The sequence below is a fragment of the Pipistrellus kuhlii genome, unplaced genomic scaffold, assembly GCF_014108245.1.
Source record: "Pipistrellus kuhlii isolate mPipKuh1 unplaced genomic scaffold, mPipKuh1.p scaffold_m20_p_3, whole genome shotgun sequence".
Lineage (NCBI taxonomy): Eukaryota > Metazoa > Chordata > Mammalia > Chiroptera > Vespertilionidae > Pipistrellus > Pipistrellus kuhlii.
Window position 1 is genome coordinate 5,515,759 of NW_023425529.1, and position 21,117 is coordinate 5,536,875.

At 46.9% G+C, this 21,117-nt stretch overlaps 1 protein-coding gene across 1 annotated transcript in view; it reads left to right on the forward strand.

The window, feature by feature from the left end:
• Positions 1-21,117, forward strand: part of LARGE1 (LARGE xylosyl- and glucuronyltransferase 1) — a 382,199-nt gene that overhangs the window by 190,301 nt on the left and 170,781 nt on the right. Inside the window, exon 5 of the mRNA XM_036455498.2 lies at positions 4,751-4,874. Within this exon, the coding sequence (XP_036311391.1) occupies positions 4,751-4,874 (124 nt within the window). The remainder of the gene's footprint in view (positions 1-4,750; positions 4,875-21,117) is intronic.

A 21,117-nucleotide genomic window follows, 5' to 3' on the forward strand; every position in this document is an offset into this window, starting at 1 on the left:
GGGATCCTGTACACAGATTTCTGGACCACGTCTCTAGTAGCTCAATAAAGTTAAGAATGAAAAATATGGTCAGGGTAATACCATGCAAGAGAGCTTATGCTCTGTGGTTATGCACATTCACCTGAAATCAGAGAACGAAATTGGATAGGTCAGATGCCAAGCATCACATATTTTTATTTGACCATTTTATTAGACTTTCATCCCAGTCCGGTCAAGAAATGCCATTATCCCCATGAGTGGATGAGGGAACTGAGGCATGTAGAGGTGAAAGAGCTTGTTCAAGGTCACTGGTAAGGGATTCTCCTGGGATTCCAACCTTCCCTCTGCAAACCCTAGAGTCCATGCTGCTCTTACTACAATGGAAGCCTTTGGAATTTTCTGGGAAGTGGCTCTGTTCTTCTCCCATGGAGACCTCTTCTGACATGAAACTGGCTTGTCCTTGAATCACCCCACATTATCAAGGCCACCTGTCCTCCCTGACTCTAAGACCTCTCACTGGAAAAAACCTCATCTGGCTGCCACGTTTTCCTGCAGTGAGTTCTGTTACACCTCTAAGTGCAACAGATTCACTGAGCCTTCAGATTGCCATCTTTTTCCCCCTCCAAATTGCAGTCCCATTCCCAACTTGATAATTAAGGATTATTCAGCTCAGATGTCCCTGCGCAGTTTAATATAAACAGACCCTGGGTTGCCTTGCAGGGGCCCTGGCACATTCCTGACAGGATAAGGAAGGAAAGGTGAGGAGAACCTTGAGGTTTAATCATCTCTGCCTCTTTGTGTTGCCGTATTTATTGCATCCCGCCCTGGAACAGGGGAGCGATGGAGGCGGCAAGAGCTTCGCTCATTATCAGCCGAGTGGCAGGCCCTGCTGAAGAGGAGGCATGCACTCACTCGCTTCTTTGTTGTAAAAGCTCCGTCTTGTTTGATGTCTGCAGCAACGTCTGTGCATCTGAACCCAAGGAAGCTGTCTGGCCCCCACACTGGCCTGCCTGTACCGGCAGGAGCCTCTTCTCCTGGGTTTAAAACAACATTCCCAAAAATGCACATATAACCGGTGACGGGTATAAGAGGCTATGTCAGATGTTGTATAGATATAAAATTAGGTAGCATTGGAAAGAAGATGGAGAGAATTAATCCCTTTCGGATACTTGTGAATGAGACCTAACTGTCATTAGTGGATGGAATTCACTTAGGTATAACTGTGTCCTTAGCCTCTCTTTTCATAAGAAAAGAGAACAGGATTGGGACTTGGCCTTGGACTGATCTTGGAATTTGCAGGGCCCTGTGATTAAAACTGGTGTTCACCTTGTGAGTTAGGAACCGGATGTGAGACAAGACTCAGACGTGACACAGGGAGAATGACATGTCACCTTCGTTGTCTTGAATTCTGGGGTGTCCTTGCAAATGTGGGCAGGACCAGGCTCCCGCTTTGGGCTTATGAATTAGGTTGACCTTCTGGTCAGAGGACAACTGGACCGTTACGGGCCTTCCTCACCTGGGCAAGCCCCTGAGTGCACAACAGCACAGCCTCCCAAGGAAGAAGTGCAAAAAGTGCCAGCCCACCAGGCTGACTCCCACTCCCAAACTTACTATTCGGACTGTCACTCCCCCCTCTCAGGCAAAGGAGGAAGTATTGGGTTGTAGCTCACTTACTCAAAAATTCACTTTTTAGACGTGTACACTTGGTTGGTCTTCAGTGTATTCACAGTTGGGCAACCATCACTGCTATCTAATAGTAGGCTATTTTCATCATCTCTACAGCAAATCCTAATACCCTATAGCAGTCACTTCCACCTCTAACCCACGATGCCACAGATCTACGTTATCTATGGATTTGTTTACTCTGGACATTCCCTAGAAATGGAATCATACAATATCATTTAGTCTTTTGTGGCTGGCTTTTGTCACCTACCATAATATTGTCAAGGTCCATCCATGTCATAGCACCTGTCAGTACTTCGTTCCTTTTTCGTTGCTCAATAATGTTTCATTTTATGGGTCAACCGCTTTTGGTTTATCCATTCACCAATTGGTGGCCATTTGGGTTGTTTCCAAGTCTTGACTTTTGAATAATACTGCTATGGAGATTTGTATACTTACTTTTGACATATGTTTTGTTTGTTTTAGGGCAAAGAGACTTTATTTTCTTTATTAAATTTAGTGGAGGCCTGGTGCACAGATTCATGCACATTGAAAGGAAATTAATTAGAAGGTAGCCTGCAGGGCAGGACTGGGAGAGATGGGATGGAGACACCCTGGAACTGCAATTTGGAGGAAAAGAAAGAGCTGGTGGTGGCAAGGCTCAGTGAATCTGTTGTACTTAGAGATGTAACAGAGATGGGAAGGAGACACCCTGGAGCCAACCTCCTGTGGTCCAGTCCCGGCCACCACACCTGGGTTGGCACTGTGGCTCGAAGGGCATCTGTGCAGTGAGTGAAGTTACTTCGGCAGGTGGAGTCCCTTCGCCTGGTCTGTGGGGATTGGACCTAAACCAGCAGTCCAACATCCCCCAGAGGTCCCAGAGTGCAAGAGGGCACTGTACAAAGTTGCTGTCACTCTGCAGCTCCTGCGTTGAGGTTCTGCCCCCTGGTGGTCAGTTCACGTCATAGCCACTGTTCGGCCGGTCACTTAGGCTTTTATATATTTAGATTGGAGTCACATTGGTTAAAAAGATCATATAGGTTTCAAGTGTACCTTACTATGAATATGATCTATATTGCATTGTGTGCCCACCACCCAAAGTCAGGTCATCTCTGTCATCATATATTTGGTCCCCTTTACCCTAACCACATTTTCATGTATTTTTTTGTACATAACTAGGAGTGGAATTGCTTAGTAACTCAGTAATAGTACCTATAGGCTTGTGCGAGGGGACAAGCTAGGACAAAATGAGCCCTTGTGTAATATGCTGGGCATTTTTCTCAGGGCTGGAACATACCCATGAGTGACAGACCCCAGTCTGTCCCCACGGACGAGGTGGGATGAGAAAAGCTGTAGAAACGTGAACAGCGAGGTACACTGATATCCAGTGAAGGTCAACCCAATTCATAGGGCCACAGTTAGTAACCTGGTGGGGTAGGAGGGTTGTGATTGGGCTGTCTTGATTCCAAGGGGCCTGTGGAATATGAAGGGGAGACCATCTGGTTGGCAGTGGATTAGCAAGTTAAAGCTCGAGGGAATCCTGGTTTCCATGGAGACTCCAGGAGAAGTGGTCTGGGCAATGCTCTCAGATGCTTTCTCCGGGGCCACCGAGAGGTGTGGCGGGCAGGACCGAGTTCTCACGATGAATCAGTGTCAGCACATGCCACCTGCACTGGAAGCCCCCATGTGCCCGGTTGAGCATTTTCACAGTCTTCCGAGGGAAGTGCATGGGGCACACTGGCCCCGTGGGCCGTGCACACACTAGTTTTGCCCTAACAGTGAGCTAAGTGTCTGCAGATTTACCCTCCCTTCTGGGAAGGCATTTGGTACCAGAGGAAGTTTCATGGAAGGACCACCTCACAGGAATGCTTTCAGCATCCTCCTCTACATGCCTGTTCCTCTTACCAGAGCTGGTGTGTCTCCTCTGTAGCCAGGTTAATGTCTCGAATTCCAGGAGTGATCGCTGCCTGTGGAGTTCCCCAAGCCGGCCTGGCTCTCTTCCTCCTAGAGATTGCAAGTCTCAGATCCTAGGAGGCCCATACTCTGTCCCAACCTGCCAGGAAGTCTGTCTCTCTTCATCCTGCCTACTTATGTTATTTTACAGCACAATAGCATTTATGTCGTTCTTCTGCATCGAACTATTGCTTTGTGCCTGGTAGTCCCTCAAGAAGGCATATCTGCTCTTTATGAATATTCTATGTATGTATGTTGTTGATATGCATTTAGATGGCACTTATTTTAGTTAATTAGCACAGTGGCCTGATGAAGAAGAGTTTCCAACATTTTATAGAGGAAGCAGCAGGTGTGTGGAGGTATAGATGACTTAGGTGTAGGGAGGTATACATGACTCAGGTGTCTGGAGATATACATGACTCGGATGTGGGGAAGTATACATGACTTAGGTGTGGGGAGGTATATCTGACACAGGTATGTGGAGGAATACCTGACTCAGGTGTGTGGAGGTATACCTGACTCAGGTGTGTGGAGGTATACATGACACTCAGAAGTCCGCACTCCTGAATGTCAGCTCTGAGAGTGAACCCAGCTTTGCCCTGTGCAGTGCTGGGTTGTGCTAGAGTGCCGCCTCTGTAAGGGCTGACTGACGGAGGTGGGATAAGAAAAGCTGTAGAAACGTGAACAGCTAGGTACACTGATATTCAGTGACGGACCCAGATGACTCCTTCTGGGGTGCCTGGTTTTCTTTGGGAGAGAAACAAGCAGGAAACAGACCTTAGGATGGTGTGGGCTCCACCAGCCGGGCTAAGGACGCCAGAAATAAGGGCCAGTCCAGGTGTCACACGTGCTCCACTGAGGATACCCAGAAACACAGGTATCTAACTCACAGGTGCGGTGGTTGGCTCGGATGGCATATCACCAGCCATTTCACCCCCCTGGTCTTTGTCCTCACCTGCAAGGCTGGGTTGGTGACATGTCCTCACTCCTTGCCGGCCCCGCCACCCTCGCCAGCAGGCATTGATTTGGTCTCATGCCTGATTTGCTTTCCCAGGTGCTGTTGGAAACCGGCCACTGGTGAGGGTGGGTGAGGGGTGAGGGTGTGCTTTTGGGGCTCGGCGCTCCCTACTGACCCACACCCTGCCGCTCCCCACAGGCGGAACCCTCTGCACTTCCACCTCATCGCCGACTCCATCGCCGAGCAGATCCTGGCCACGCTCTTCCAGACCTGGATGGTGCCTGCCGTGCGCGTGGACTTCTACAACGCGGACGAGCTCAAGGTACGGAGAGGCGGGGGTGCCTCCCGGTCTCCTCGACTGGGAGCTCTTCTTGTTTCTGTTTTAGGGGACCTCAGCCAGGCAAAAGTCTCAGCTCCCCACTGGAAATGCCTGGGATCACTGAGGGTGCTGCCACCTGAGTCTGCTTTTGTCTTCCAAAGCCTTAAAGCAACCGCTTCCTTAGCTCACCGTGTCCCTGGGTCCGAGCAGTTCTGGCCCCTCAGGGCATGGGAGACTGGACGCTGGACTCTGCATCTGGACTTAGCACAAGGCTGCCGGAGGCTGGGAGCTCAGAGGCAGGCTATGCTGCTCCCTCCCCCACGCCTCTCTATGGAGGCTGCAGGTGGTGGGCCTGGTACTTATCTGAAAGAGATCTAAATTATAATCTGTTCCCCAGTGAGGTAAATAAATGCTGAACTCTGCCTCCAATGGACCTGGGCTTGGATTCATGGATGTGGGTCACAGGACCCAAAGTGGATAACCTGTACCTTTGCTGGGCATGTTTTCTCACCAGAAGAAAAGTGCTACCATGCTCACCTCAGGAGGGATTAAGAGGCTCAAAGGAGAGGATGTATGTGAATGTGTTTTAAAAGACTGCTGAGTAAAAATTAAGGACTAGAGGCCCATTGCACGATATTCATGCAAGAATATGCCTTCCTTCCCCTGGCTTCGCTCCCGGCCGCCTGGGAGCCTGCAAGTCCTTGCTCCCAGCTGCAGCACAGCTCCTGTAGCTCCCTCCGCCTTCCCCCTACCCCTTCTAGCAGGCGTCCCGCAACTCCCTGCTGCTCCTGCTCCGCAGCACCTGCATATGCAAAGGAACCACCATATTTATTTGTGGGATTCCTTATCCACATCCTGCGTGGTTCAGGATGCCTCTGCAGAATTCTGTGTTCTGGAGAAGGCCACACACAAATGAAAAGAGACTGGAAAAGAATTAATTTGGAAAAACAGGGGGCCAGGTGGGAGTCCACCTCTAAGGGGAGGACTACCCCTGTTCTGGCCTTTGGTATCCCTTTTTATTGATGCTGTGGGAAACACCCATATCCTTTTGGCAGGAAATTCCAATAATAGACAATCAGCAAGAATTTACATCTGATTAACAGGTGGAGGTTGCCTTAACTACCAAAGTCTCAACTAAATAATGAGTGAATAGCTCCGACCATTCAGAGCGATCACGGTTGGCCAGCCTTCCGGATTCCCTTTTCACATTTAACCACTAGTGACAATGTTTGGTTTCCGGCATTTATTGGGTTAATTTGCATACTCACTCCTGATTGGCTGTGGGTATAGTGGAGGTATGGTCAATTTACATGCTTGTCTATTATTAGGTAAGATTATGTTGGGCTGTAGGGTTTTAGTCAGATGAGACCCATTTGATCCCCTCACTCCCTCACTTAAGATCCTGTTGTGCCACTGTGCTTTTGTCAACATCTGGTTAAGATGTCTCTGCATATCCTGGCTCTGGACGCTCTTGTCATTCTTGCAAATTCACGGTATTACTGGTTCTCTTCGCCTTCTCTGCTGTGTTTCAAGCTTTGCTTGTGCTATTCTTTCTGACTGACATGCCCTTCCACTCACCTTGTCATCACTCCTGCTCACCCTTTGGAACTCAGATGCATTGCCACTCCTTTCCCAGTTTCCCAGAGAAGAGGACACATTTTCTCCTCGCTTGTGTGTCCACTGCCAATCTCGGACCTTCTTCATGGGGGCAGGGACGGGGCCCATCTGGTCCTTTTCTGTCGTGTGCTGCATAGTTGGAACCCCATCGTGTTTGTGGGTTTAACAAATTGCTGTTGTTAGAGGAACGTGTAACTTTGCAGAAATGTGGATGCTCTGTTTCCAGTCACCTTGGGGAGCACTCCACACCTAGGCATGAGGCGGATTCCAGCAAATTGCTTGTTCCAAACCTCATAAAGCCATTATATTTTCATCTCCGAGCCATAACACTCTAAATAAATCGCAGAGATGCCGGCCAGCACTGATTTCCCCGTATTTCAGGCCCTGAGGTTGATGGAGATGCTCAGAAGTCAGCGTTTGGGGATTGTCGTGGTAATTTGTGTGCCATTCCAATCTATTCTGAGCTAAAATTGATTAACACTCTCAAAAAGGGAAAAACAGAATTTAGCAAATTGCTGCGCTAATTAAGGTAAAAGCAAGCCACTCTGTCTCCCCGGGTGTGCCGGCCAGCACCACGGGGAAAAGCAGGGGAGGAGCAAGCGGCATCTGGCGCAGAAGGCTGCGTCCGCCTCCTCCTCCTACGTTCTCCTGTCTCCGTGTCCCTTGCAAGCCTTTGCCCTCTGCTATTTAAACAAATGTCTATTTTTATTTATTTCAGAGAGGAAGGGGAAGGAAGAGAGGAATAGAAACATCAATGATGAGAGAGAATCATGGATGATCTGCCGCCACCCGGGCACATGCCCTGACCAGGAATCGAACCGTGACCTTCTAGGTTTACACCCAACCACTGAGCCATGCTAGCTGGGCCTGTACCCTCTGCTTTTTAAGAAAAGACAAATAGCAGAAAACAAAAAGCCCATGTTCCTTTCCTGGCCTGCCTGGAATAACTCTGATCAGGTTCTGAGCCCGGCTCCATCAGCTGCTGGATGAGTTAGGATAGCGCTGGCTGCCAAGGGATCAAATAAGATGGCTCATGTGAAGGCCCGGCAGTGCCCAGAGTACAGCAGGTCCTTAAAGATGCCCTGCTCCCTGCAGCCGAGGCAACATGGGGTTAACAGGCTCCTGGCTGTGGAGCCTGTGGTGGAGTCTGGGGAGAGTAGGGAGGCTGAGGAGTAAGGTACCAAGAACTGCAATCCACCGGAACTTCCAGGAGCTCTTGGAGGAGGGGGAGTGGGAAGGAGGAGATGGGTCTTCCCACTCTCTCCTGCCCCCTTGAGGGCAGGTAGACCTGCTGTTCATTATTTTACTTGCCGTTAGCCATGTGAATTGAGGGCTCTAGGCCTTAAAAAAAGAGAATTGGAAAATACACACTTGGTGAATTCTAAAGGATATCACCTGCAGGGTCCTGTCCTCCGGCCCGATTCTGCTATTGGCTGGGCCAGGCAGGACCCCCAACGCCTGCATCTGATTTTCCTACCAATTACATACCCGTCTCCCACAGTCCTTTATCCTCCAAGATTGGAATCTGGTAAGAGTCCATTGAGGACTACCCATTCTTCTCAACCCCGAGTCTCTCCTGGCTCTGAGCACGACCATCTCTCTACTTATTGTTCATCCAGAGCCCAGCAGTTTGTCGTTGGTGGGACCCTTTCCCTCACTCGGTGTCCAACCATGCCACACCCTGGCTTGCCGCCCTCTCCCCTGCCAGCACCCTAGTCTCTGCCTTCTCCGTCAGCAGCATGAGTCGGCCGCCCCAGAAGCTAGCCCCAGCATCACCACCCCCTTTCCTCCCTGTGAAACCTTCCGGGGTCTTTAGCTGAGTCGCATTTTCCCGCACTGCCTGGCTCCTGCCTCCTTCAGCTTCACCTCATGCCACCCTTCCTTTCTCCCTCCGTCTTCAGATTTGCTCTGCCATTTCCTTCCACCAGGGGGCCCGGGTACAGGTTACTCTGTCCCTTCACCCCTGTTCCTAGCTAGCCTTCTCTCCCCCAATGCTAAAGGTCAATCCCACATTCGTTTGCATCAGCAGCATGGACAGGCACACATAGTCTCCTTGCACTTCACAGATGTTATGCCTTTTACAAATCAAATGCAAGGCCCTCCCTTGGCAATAAGATTGTAGCTGGCTTTCCTTCACCGCTTGCTGAATTGTGCTGGACTGGAAGGTGACCCAGCTCTCTCCTAGGTCAGCCTGCCCTCGGGGAACCCCTCCTTGCCTCTGTCATCACACAGGGGTTCTTTTGTCATATGTTGTCATGGGATCACCAGCATTTCTCAATAAACTCATGGCGCAGTGTAATCCTTCTCGTCTGTGTGTGATGAGCAGGCAAATGTCTCTCTCTACTCAGGACAGAAAGTGCCAACAGGGCCAGCGGCGTCCTGTTCACCCTTCATCGCCCTCATATCCTTGTGCCTGGAGAGGATGGTTGCTAAAAGGCCCGGCTGTGGTGACTCAGTGGTTAAGTGTAGACCTATGAACCAGGAGGTCACAGTTCGATTCCCAGCAAGCGCACATGTCCAGGTTGCAGACTCAATTCCCAGGAGCGGGGGCGTGCAGGAGGCAGCCAATCAATGATTCTCTCTCATCACTGATGTTTTTCTCTCTCCTTCTCTCTTCCTCTCTGAACTCAATAAAAAATAACGTGTGTGTGTGTATTTTAAAAGTTTGCTAGTGCTAGTGGTTTGGCTCAGTGGATAGAGACTGCCCTGTGGACTGAAGGGTCCCAGGTTCGATTCCTGGTCAGGCACATGCCCAGGTTGCAAACTCGATCCCCAGTGTGAGGCATGCAGGAAGCAGCCACTCAGTGATTCTCATCATTTACGTTTTTCTCTCTTCCTCTCCCTTTCTCTCTGAAATCAATACAAATACCGATACATTTTTTAGAAAAAGTTTGCTAAAGGAGTGCTACACAATAATGCGGGGCTGGGTCCCTGAGGGTATTCGAGTCATTAGGAAGGGGGTTCTCCTTCACTGCCAGGGCTCACCACATCCTGAGGCCACTGGGCAGGGACCCTGCAGAGGCGCAAATAAGGCAACTGCCCCTGTACCACCCACGTCACGTGCCCAGCGCAGCCCTGGGACAGGTGGGTGTCTCTCCAGGACAGGTGCACCAGGGCGGGAGCACAGCGAACCCATCCCTTAGGGACACTGGGGAGGAAGGGCAGGGGTGGGGCGGGCGGGGCTGGGACCTTCAGTGCCTTCGGGAGGCGAGTTGGTGGGCAGCCTCAGCCATCCAGCTCCTGAGCTCCCTCGGACAGCTGCTGGGAACGTCGTTCCTCAGAAATACCCCCGTGGGCCCCTGATTGTGTCTGTGGTGCAGAATGGAGAAGTGGGGAAAGGAGATTTCTGAAGGACGGGGGCATGAGTAAAGATGAGCCTCGGGAAATCCGAGGGGACCAGTACGCCGCTCGTCTCCGCGGCCTGTGAGATGCTGACTCGTCTTCGTCTTGTTCACCCGGCTGGTCAGTCCCCGCCTCCAAGGCTCCGGACCCACAGGCTGCAAGACTGAGAGCATCTCTGTGCTGCGAACCCACAGGGGGAGGACCAGGGCAAGAAGGGGGCTGGCTTTCCTGTCGAGCTTTGTGGATGGGGGCATGCTGTCACTCACTGCCCATTACAGCCTGTGGGGCGGAGCGAGAATCATATTGCCTCCCTCTTGAGGGTGATGTATATAACTCGAAGTGCAGAGTTGAAGAGTCTCTGCCTGAGATCAGGCAGGCGGCTAATAAATGCCAGGGCTGATGGCTGACTTCCCTTCCCAAGCAAAGCGGTGTGGGACGTGGGGTTGTATACTTCAGGAGAAATGGTCTGGCCCCCATTTGGCCCAGAAAGTCACCCCATGCCACCCTGGGGCGAGGAAGATCCGGAGCTGGTGAAGGGAGGGGGGGTGGAGGCTGTTTCATAATTCGCTGTCTAGCTGGGGGCCCTTTTTTATCCCCCTTCCTCTTAGACCCGATGCCTGCTCCCTCCCAGCCGCAGAGAGCTTGTAAGGTGGAAGGCAGGACTATTTACAGAAAATACTGGTGTCTGTCTCTGAAAATTGGCTTCCTGCTCACACTCAGGGCCTTTGTGCTGACCCCCGGGAGGACCGCAGAAGCCTCTATAGGTAGCTGCGACCTCTCGGCACCCTGCAGGCTGGAGAGAGGTGGGCAGACTGCCCCCTGTCTGTCTCCTAGGAAGGTGTGCTTTCTGAATGATGGGCATTCCCAGCCAGCAGGGACTCACGATGCCACGAAATCACAGGGTCTCCGGTGGAAAGCAAGCCCAACACTCACAGCGCCTTTTGGACAAATGAAACCCAGAGAGTTAAGCAAGCCACCCGGACCTCACAGGTGACTCTTCCCAACACAGTCCTCTTCCAAACATTGGGTTTGGATTTTATGATTGCCAGGTCCAGGCATCATCCAAACGGACAGCCCTTGGCAGGGGTGATGATCACATACGCGGGGGTGGGGGTGGGGTTGGGGGTGGGGAAGGCTGGATAAGTGGAAGGGAGACTTGGCCTGCAGAGGACAGAGGACCTAGGACTGTCTCATGGAGGACACGATCCACTCTACGATGCCCTGCAGAGAAGGGAAGTAAGGTATGCGTGACCTTTGGGATTGCCTTGTGCAGTTGAATAAGATGGTGAGACAGATAGTAACGCACTGAGTTTGTCTTTCAAAAGCTGATCGCTCCTCTGCTGTTGAAGATGAATGCAGTAAGTGAGGTCTTGGGATGAAAAGCACGGCGCTTGGCACAAGGCAGGCTCTCAACAAATTCTATTTCCTCCCCTTCCACTCATGGATTTGACAATAGCTGTGATTGGCCTCTTATGTTTCTTCTTAAACCCGTGTCCACGCATCTCGCCATCCCCTTCTACAAAGGAGCAAGACTGACTTCTCGGGAGAGACTACCCACCTGGGGTTGTTTTTCTACAATAGCTTACGGACTTGGGCTCTTGTTCCTTCTCTCCTTTTGGGTCTCATATTATGCCGGAGGGCTGGCTGAGGTTAAATGCCAGGTTCACGTCTGGAAAAGCTAGCATTTTCTGAGCTGTTTTCCTGGTTCCCGGATTATCCTGGTGGTTTGTGAAGATGTGGGCTGGTTCTCTCGGGCCAGCAACCTCAGCTTTGTGTTTGACTTTTCTCTCTGGCACAGCAGAGGCAAAGTCGAGGCACAGGCGTGGAGGGTGAAAGGCATTCGGAAGCGTAGCTTTCTGTGTTTAGAAGATGGTCTTGGGCTTTTAAACAGGAGACATGGAAAACTGTAGACAACCCTCTGAAATGGCCATCCGCATTAGTAAAGACTCTTTCTGTGTCGTTGGTACAGTCCACTCTAGACACTGGCAAACGTTTCTTTATCTAACGGGGTGTCCTAATGAATGGGCCCTGTCCCCTTCCGAGTCATAGAATCTTAATTAGGAGGGAATTTGGCATTCATCCGGCATAACCTTTCCCTTTCTTCTGTGATGTTCTACATGAATGGCCATTACTCTTCTGCTTTTGAATACTTCCAGAGAGAAGAGATCATCGCCTCCACATTGCGAGTCTCGACCAGAAATACCCACTGAAGTCTTATAGTTCTGAGTCTCTCCATTGGTCTTGAGCATCTATAAAGATCAAACGTCAGAGTATAGATCGCCGGGTGTTAATCACCTGCTGTCCCCACTAGATGAGAGAACCAGGAGGGCGGCATCTATATGTTTCATCTCTATGTCCAGGTGTAGGGTGAAACCTGGCCGGTAGTGGCCCCAAGGAATGCCTGGGTTCTGTGTTTGGGGCTGCAGAGTGAATGAATGGGCAGGTGTCTGAAAACCTGGCATATCTCCTGAGTCGTCTCCTCATCCCTCAGAATCCCCTACCTGAACCCAAAATGGCAGTGCTCGGTACTTAACCTGACACTCACGTGTATCTTCTGGCATGTTTGTGTGACACATGGTTTCCAAGGTGTTGCCTGCCTGGAATGTGCTCACCCCGGTCTCTGTGTCAGACACCCGCCATTCTCTGTGCTTCCTTACAATGCAGCGGTTTTTCCAGATCTACGCAGGTGACATGTCCCACCAGGAGCTGTAATTGGTCTGCGCTCAGAGACTTCAGCGCTGTTAAAGCAATTTAAGTGGCCCCTGACCCTTCTCCCTCCCATCTCGAGCATTGATCCCTTTGCAGTTGCATTGCTCTGATCTCATCGGTGGTCATTCACCTGGATAAAGAGGATATGCCTTCGGATACCTTATTCCATTGTGTCCTCTCAGGAGTCCCACGCTAGGGAAGCAGCACGCGTGCCCTTTTGTTACTAAAGCGTTTGCCAGAGGAAATAGCAGGACGCTGCTGATCAGGGCTGAGGCGGTGTGAAAACCCAGCTCTTCTGGCCTTCAGTGCAGTGCTGTTCTCTTGTACCACAAGTCTCAACCTTCCAGAACTTGAGTTAAAAAACAACTTCAGAGCCTACTCGGTGTGGCTCAGTGGTTGATGCCGACCCAGGAGGTCAGGGCACAGGCCGGGTTGTGGGCTCCATCTCCAATGGGCATGCAGGAGGCAGCCGATCCGTGATTCTCTATCATCAATGATGTTTCTATCCCTCTCTCCCCTCGCCATTCTTCTCTCTGAATCAATAAAACATATATACATAAAGAACTTCAGTGACTCATGTATATAGTTATGATAATGAATTTTGGAACATAAGCTGGACCAGAAAATGAAAAAAAATAAATGAAAGACCAGAGGTATTTGATGGTGATGAGAAAGTAGTGGGTCAATTGAATTGGGAATTATGGTGCGATTAAGGAACTTTTTGCAGTGAGAACACGAGTCTTTGTCCAAATGTCTTGAAAAAGATAAAAGGCTGGATGTGGGGAGTGGATTTTAGATGAGGCACAGTTTTCGGCATGTCACCCTGGGATGGAGCAGCTGAGGTGGTGTGGTGAGAAGTTAATAAATACGAGGGGCCCCAGGCGCTTCAAGGTCACGGTGTTAGAGGGCCCATCCAAAGGGTGATATAATCTAAGAAAAGTTGTCAAGAGCTAAAAAGAATTCTATTTATGGATCTCCAAAGGGGGTGGGCGCCTACAATCTAAGTAAGTCAGCTGTAAGTTCACATCAGGGCACACGCTAAAAAATATTTGAATTATAAGGATTAAAAAAATCCTTCCACTAAGAATAATAATAACTTTCATTAATAAGAATTGATTATGTGCCAGCGTAATAGCCTTACGTGCATAATCTTATTTTATCCCCACCATAAGCCTTGAGGTGAGTGTAATGATTTCCACTCATTTCCACATGAGGAAATGGAAGGTCATAAAGAAGACTGGAAATTACTCCTTGTGGAACCAAAATAGCGATGAATCCGAGCAGTACATTCAGCAGGGCTGTCCAACAAGAATATCAAGATGTAATTTTAAAGCCTTGGCTGGTGTGGCTTAGTTAACGAACATCATGTCCCCATGCACCTTGAGGTCCCTAGTTTCGTTCCTGGTCAGGGCACATGCCCAGGTTGTGGGCTCAGTCCCAAGGAGGGGGTGTGCAGGAGGCAGTCTGTCAATAATTCCTCTCTCATTGATGTCTCACTCTCACTTTCCCCTTCCTTTCTTTCTGAAAATCAATAAAAATATATTTTTTAAAAGATGTAATTGTATATTTTCTAACAGCCACATTTAACAGAAGCAAAATGAAACAAGTAAATTGCGTTTTAATAATATTTACTTAACCCTGAATATCAAAATTACTATCATTTCAGCATGGGATCGGTATTCTAAAAAATTGCTTACATATTTTATGTACTTTTTTGTATTTCTGGAACCAAGTGCCTATTGTAAGCCTCTCAGTCTGGACTTGCTGCCTGTCAGGGACTCACAGCCATGCGTGGTTGACAGGGGTAGCATTTGATGTTTAAGACTACACTGATGCCGAAACCGGTTTGACTCAGTGGATAGAGCGTCGGCCTGCGAATTGAAAGGTCCCAGAATCAATTCCGGTCAAGGGCATGTACTTTGGTTGCGGGCACATCCCCAATAGGGGGTGTGCAGGAGGCAGTTGATCAGTGATTTTCTCTCATCGATGTTTCTAACTCTCTATCCCTCTTTCTTCCTCTCTGTAAAAAAATCAATAAAAATATATTATTTAAAAAAAAAAAAAAAAAAAAAAGACTACACTGAAATGCCAGGGCAACCGATGGACAGAACCATATCATCTTTGAGGAGTAGAAATCCTACGTCCATTTTTCTACTACAATAATGTCCTAATAAAATGTCTGCATAGTTCTGAGGGGGGGGGGGGGGGGGCAGAGACCCAAGAAAACCAGCCAAGTTCTCCCATGTACAAACACAACAGGAAATTTGACACCCTGTGCAGGAGCCCATGTAGTGTACACCAGTGTATACTTCCTGAAGAAGGCAGCCAGCCAGCCACAGAAGTAATCGGAATGAATATTCGCGAACGCAGAGGTTTGTTCTGAAGGGGCAGGCGGTTGGCACTGAAAGGAATTGCACGTGGAGTGATCTGTAAATAATTGCTCTTAGAAGCCGAATGCAGATGCCAAAAGTCCCTCTTGAAAACATACAGGAAGCCAGCTGCTGGCATTGTAAAACGGCCTAGGGCGTTGTGCCTTGCGATTCAAAGCGAAGTTTTTTGTGTGTGTTGTTGTGTAACTCAGGTGTGATTTTGAACCCTTCGCTCTGATCATCAGTGAGAAAAGGTCCGATGTTTCTCTAAAGCTCCAGTGTGACCACTGGTAAGGCGTAAGCAGAATGAAACTAAGTTATTGGAGAGGATGGTTGCAAATGGAACGAAGTCTGTGGCAATTAGGAAGGAAGCAAATAAAAGGAGAAAGAGATAATGCTTCTAGAAAGTTAGGGATCCATATGGAGTATCCACTTTGTACCATTTCCGAAGATTGGCTTGAAATGAATCTTACACCTAAATGTGAGAGCTAAAACCATAGAACAGCCGGGAAGAAAGCAGAGGGGAACAAAATCTTAGTGACATTAACTTAGACAAAGATTTCTTAAGTAATATGCAAAAAGCACAAACTGGAAAAGAAAAAAGTTCGTAAGTTGGACTTCATCAATAACTGATAGTTTTGTTCTCCCAAAAGATATTAATAAGAAAATAAAATGACAAGCCACAGACTGGGAGAAAATATTTGCGAAGCACAGGTCTGATGGAAGATTTGTATCTGGAATATATAAAGAACTCTCACAACAGTAACAAGAAGACAGATGACCCATACTTTAAAAAGAGACATCACCGAAGAGGATGTAGGGATAGCTAGCAAATCCGTGAAAAATGCTCACCATCCTCAGTCATCAGAGGAAGTTAAATTAAGATGATCATGAGGTACAACTACACACCCAGTATAATGACAATAGATTATAATACAAAGTGTTGGTGAGAATGGGGAACAGCCAGGACTCTCATACATGGCTGAGGGAAGTGTAAAATGGAACAGTCATGTAGGAAACTAGTTAATTTCTTGAAAACTTAAACATACATATAAAGCATGGCCCACAATTCTAGTAAGAATTGCCCAGCAGCAATTCTGCAGTTCTAATAGGTATTCACCCAACAGAAATAAAGTTGGTTTACAGTTGTTCTTATGGAAAATAATACAATAATTAATAAGTAATATAAGAATAAACTGTGTTTTGCGTACTCACAGCTGTAAACCTCCTTTTGCCCCACCCTGTATGTGCACATAAACACTGGATTTTGAATATTCATAGAACTCAGGTGTCCATCAACTGGAGATTTGGTGAACAGCGGTAGTATATCCATTCAGTGGACTGTTCAGCAGTGACAAAGAATGAGCTGATGATACATGCAAAAGTATGAATAAAAATCATTTCTTTGGGCATGTATTTGTGCAATTTTCCCAGTACTATTTATTAAAGACTAGAGGCCTGAGGCACGACATTAGTCCAGGAGTAGAGTCCCTAGGCCTGGCCGGCCATCGGGGCCAATCTGTGGCCGGCAATCAGGGGGCCCCAGCTGGCACCTGCCTTGGCTGGCCTGGGGCCTGTGGGCTGGAGGCAGCTCCTGCATTGAGCATCTGCCCCCTGGTGGTAAGTGTGCATCATAGCAACCAGTTGTTCTGCTGGTCGTTCTGCTAGTCATTCTGCTGTTCAATTGATTTGCATATTAGGCTTTTATTTGATAGGATACTGTCTTTACTCCCTTGTGTGTTCTTGACTCCTTTGTCATGTGGGTTTATTTCTGTGTTTTCTGTTCTGTTCCACTGATCTATGTGTCTGGGTTTATGCCAGTACCATGCTGTTTTGATTACTATGGCTTTGTACTATAGTTTGAGATCAGGTAGCATGATTCCTATAACATTGTTCTTCTTTCTTTCTAAAGATTGCTGAGGATATTCAGGGTCTTTTGTGGTTCTATATACATTTTTGGATTATTGGTTCTAGTTCTGTGAAAAACACTGTTGGTATTTTGATAGTAATTGCATTGAACATATAGATTGCTTTGGGTATTATGAACATTTAATGATGTTAAGCCTTATATCAATGACTATGACATATGCTTCCATTTATGTGTATCTTCTACAATTTTTTCTTCCGTATCTTATAATTTTTTAAGTACAGGTTTTTTACCTTCCTGATTAAATTTATTCCTAAGGTGTTCTTTTAAATGCAATTGTAAAATAGCAATAGCTTAACTGTGCTTATTATCTTTAAGAAACACAACTATAATAAATTATAAATTTAAAAAATAAAATTTATATTAGGATGTATCAGACATATGAAGACACATATGCTGTGGATACCTTAATTTCAGATATTATAAATACAACAAAATATATAAATATACTTATACAATTTTATTATATGTATTATACACTATAAAATTATATATCTAATATAAATAACATTATTTCAATATGTAACAAATATATTAAATACAAAATATATTTCATTAGATTAATGATTTTGAATTGGTGCCACACATCATCTGATATTTAAAGCAAAAACTGATAAAAATATGGGATATATTCAGAGAGTTTCAGCCAATGAAAGGGCAAAACATATTGTTAATGACAAAGGCAGTTTTTTAAATATAATTGTTCAGAGGCCCGGTGCACAAAATTCATGCACTGAGGTGGGTGGGTGTCCCTCAGCCCAACCTGCATCCTCTCCAATCTGGGACATCCCTCTCACAATCCAGGATTGCTGGTTCCAGACCTCTCACCTGCCTCTGCCTGATTGCCCCTAACCGCTTCTGCCTGCCAGCCTGATCACCCCCTAACCATTCCTCTGCCAGCCTGATGGATGCCTAACTGCTCCCCTGCCGACCTGCAGGTCTGGTGGCCCCCAACTGCCATCCCCTGCAGGCCTTCCCCCCCTCAACTGCCCTCCCTCCCCTGCTGGCTTGATCGCCCACAACTGCCCTCCCTTGCCGGCCTTCTTGTGGCTACCATCTTGTGACCACATGAGGGTGGCCATCTTGTGCAAGGGTGTGACTGTCAATTTGCTTATCACCTCTTTATTATATAAGGTATCAATGTTTATCAAGTTTCATGTCCATAAAATGGAATAAAAGTGGATTTCCAAGTGTTCATGAAAAAAAAATTACATAAACTGGGGGTGCAATAAAACCTCATTAAATTTCAAGCCATAAAAATTATGTAGGCCCCACGCCTGACCACAGTGCAATAAAACCACACATCATAAGGAAGCCTTTTAATGGAGGTTCTAAATACTTGGGTGTTAGGGGGTTATGAAGAATGTTCCTAAATGCTTACTTAAGCCAAAATGAGATGAAAACTGAAATCATTGCCCATTTTGGAAACAGCAGAGGTGGAACGTTTCACACTCTGGCTGATGGACCGTCCCCAAAGCTGTCACTGGAGATGTCTTAATAGCCTTCAGTGCCTTCATTATTCAAAAACGAGACCATGATAAATGAGCCTAACATTCTGCTTGGAAACCGAACAGGAACAGTGGTGTGGACCTGGGGAAAGCTCACAGAAAAGCAAGTGAAGGGCATAAATTCATGAGGCAAGGAAAGTACAAAGCAGAAAACCAAAATTAACCCTTTGTACGCCATACAGGTCTATAGATGCTTTAAGAAATCATTTTTCATGAGAATTTTCAACTAAAAATATTCAAGAACACCCAATTTGTGAGTAATATATTTATTTTTATAATAGTCATTGCAAATTGATCTTTTAAATTACATTGAAAATTATCATGGCATGTGGGGGTGATTTCCGTTGTGGACACATGGCAGATAACTGGTTAAAATTTATAAAGCTGATTCTACCTATAAGAAACTGTGACCTGTGGAAAATTGAGTAATGAACAGTGGAGAAAATATTAATGCATTAATCAATGAATAAGATGGCTTACACTAATATGCATAAAATGGACATAAAATAACAACTACCACCAACATTTATTGCTACTTACATACTGGATCTAGTCCTAAGCATTTAATGTGGGTTATCTCATTTCACTCTCACAATAGCTCTTTAAAATCAGTGCTGTTATGACCCCATTTTGCAGATGAGGCACTTGTGACCAAAGGCAATTTGGCCAAGACCTGGATGATAGATAGAAGTGGAAACAGGAATGACGACCTTCAGCCTGGCCCTGGGCTTGATCCCTATCACAGAATACTGTGTACCATGCATGCTGATACAGGAAAGCAGTGAAGTGTCTGCCTGAAATAATGGTTGCATACAGGCACAACGGAGAGATTTTTCGGGTTTGGCACCAGACCACCCCAACAAAGCAAGTCATAATCTCTTTGCTGGTGGATGGCCTTGCCTCCAGCTTATTAAAAAAAAGAAAAAAAAAAAGAAAGAAAGAAAGAAATCCCCATGACTGGGAAGCAAGATAAAATGAGGTATGCCTGTGTATCCTGCCAATTGCCTGAGGTGCTGCCAGCCCTAGTTATTTTGAATTAAACTCTCCTTTTGAGGTCTGTCAGCTCTAACAGGTAGCTTGCGTTCAGACCACACACCATTGCATAGTACAGCTACCAGGCACAGGGTCTCAAGATCCCCTCCCCCATCAGGAGCCCCCTTTCCCCATCAAGCTAAAGGCCAGTGTGTCTCCTGGCATTTTTCTCCTGTGTGGTGGAGTTTATTTCCAGGTCACTTTATGCAGAGAGTTCAGAGTTTGGGGTCCTAACTTTAGGCAGTGCCTTCTCTCTAACTCCCAATTAGCCAGGCCCTGGGCCTCCCCTTCTCTCTCCTGTACCCCCAACCTCAGCAATGGAAACTGCTTCCCTTAGGGCAGGGTGGGTTTTGATATGACTTGTAATCTCATTTTTGAACTCTGACGTGCTTTTATTTGTAGTTTTGCTTTTCTGACAGCTTAGGTTTTATATATGTAATATATATATGTGTGTGTATATATATATTGTATATATGTATGTATGTGTGTGTATATATATGGTATACAATATGTAATTACCCTATATAATAAAAGCTTAATATGCTAAGTGTCCAGTCAGACGTTCAACCAATCAAAGCGTAATATGCTAATGACTAGAGGCCCGGTGCATGAAATCCTCAGTGCTGTCGCAGAGGTGGAGAGGCTCCCTCCACGGCTGCTGCACTCTCCAGCCGTGAGCCCCCTTCTGGCTGAGCATCGCTTCCCCTGTGGGAGTGTACTGACACCAGAAGGCAGCTCGTGCGTTGAGCATCTGCCCCCTAGTGGTCAGTGTGCATCATAGCAACCAGTTGTTCCACTGTTCAGTCAATTTGCATATTAGCCTTTTATTCTATAGGATATGCTAAGGCTCCTCAACCACTGGTTGTGACATGCACTGACCACCTGTGAGCAGAAAGTAGACGGGTCAATAGATCAAATAGACCAGTTGCTATGATGTGCAGTGACCACCAGGGGGAAGACGCTCCAACTGGTAGGTGAGTTTGCTGCTGGAGTCCAGCCAATCAGGACTGAGAAGATGGGCCAGACACGCCCTGGAACCCTCCCACAGCCTCTCCCTGGCTGGCCAACCTCCTGTGTCCCTCACTGGCCCTGATCTTGCACCAGTGGGGTCCCTCAGCCTATCCTGCACCCACCCTTTTGTAATCCATGACCCCTTGGGGGATGTTGGAGAGCCGGTTTCGGCCTGATCCGGAAGGCCAGGCCGAGGAACCTCCTTGGTGCACAAATTCCTACACCGGGCCTCTAGTATTTACATAAGTATACGTATTATATGTACATATTAAATGTATGATATATATTTTAACATATCTCAATATATGATTATAATATACCTATCTAATACCTGTTATATACTTATATACATATATAATAAATTATATGATATACAATAATATAATAGATTACACATGAACATATTACATAGGTGTACATATGTTATGTGTGATCTATAATGTGTATATACATGTTGTTATATAGATACATATATATGTAATACATATATATTTTTATTTATTTTGCTGGGAGGGCTTTTGGGCTATCTAGTTCACCATGTTACCTAAAATAGAAGTCTTCCCTCCTCGTCTGCTATTTAGAGCTTAGTATAAATCAGGAAAACTGTTCTTGACCGCCCCCCATGCTATTAATATTAGGGTTCCCTGCTATAAGTTGTCATGCTATCTGTGCTTCCTTCTTTATGACAATTGTCATTGTATAGTTATTATTTAAACACTTCCCTTGCATAA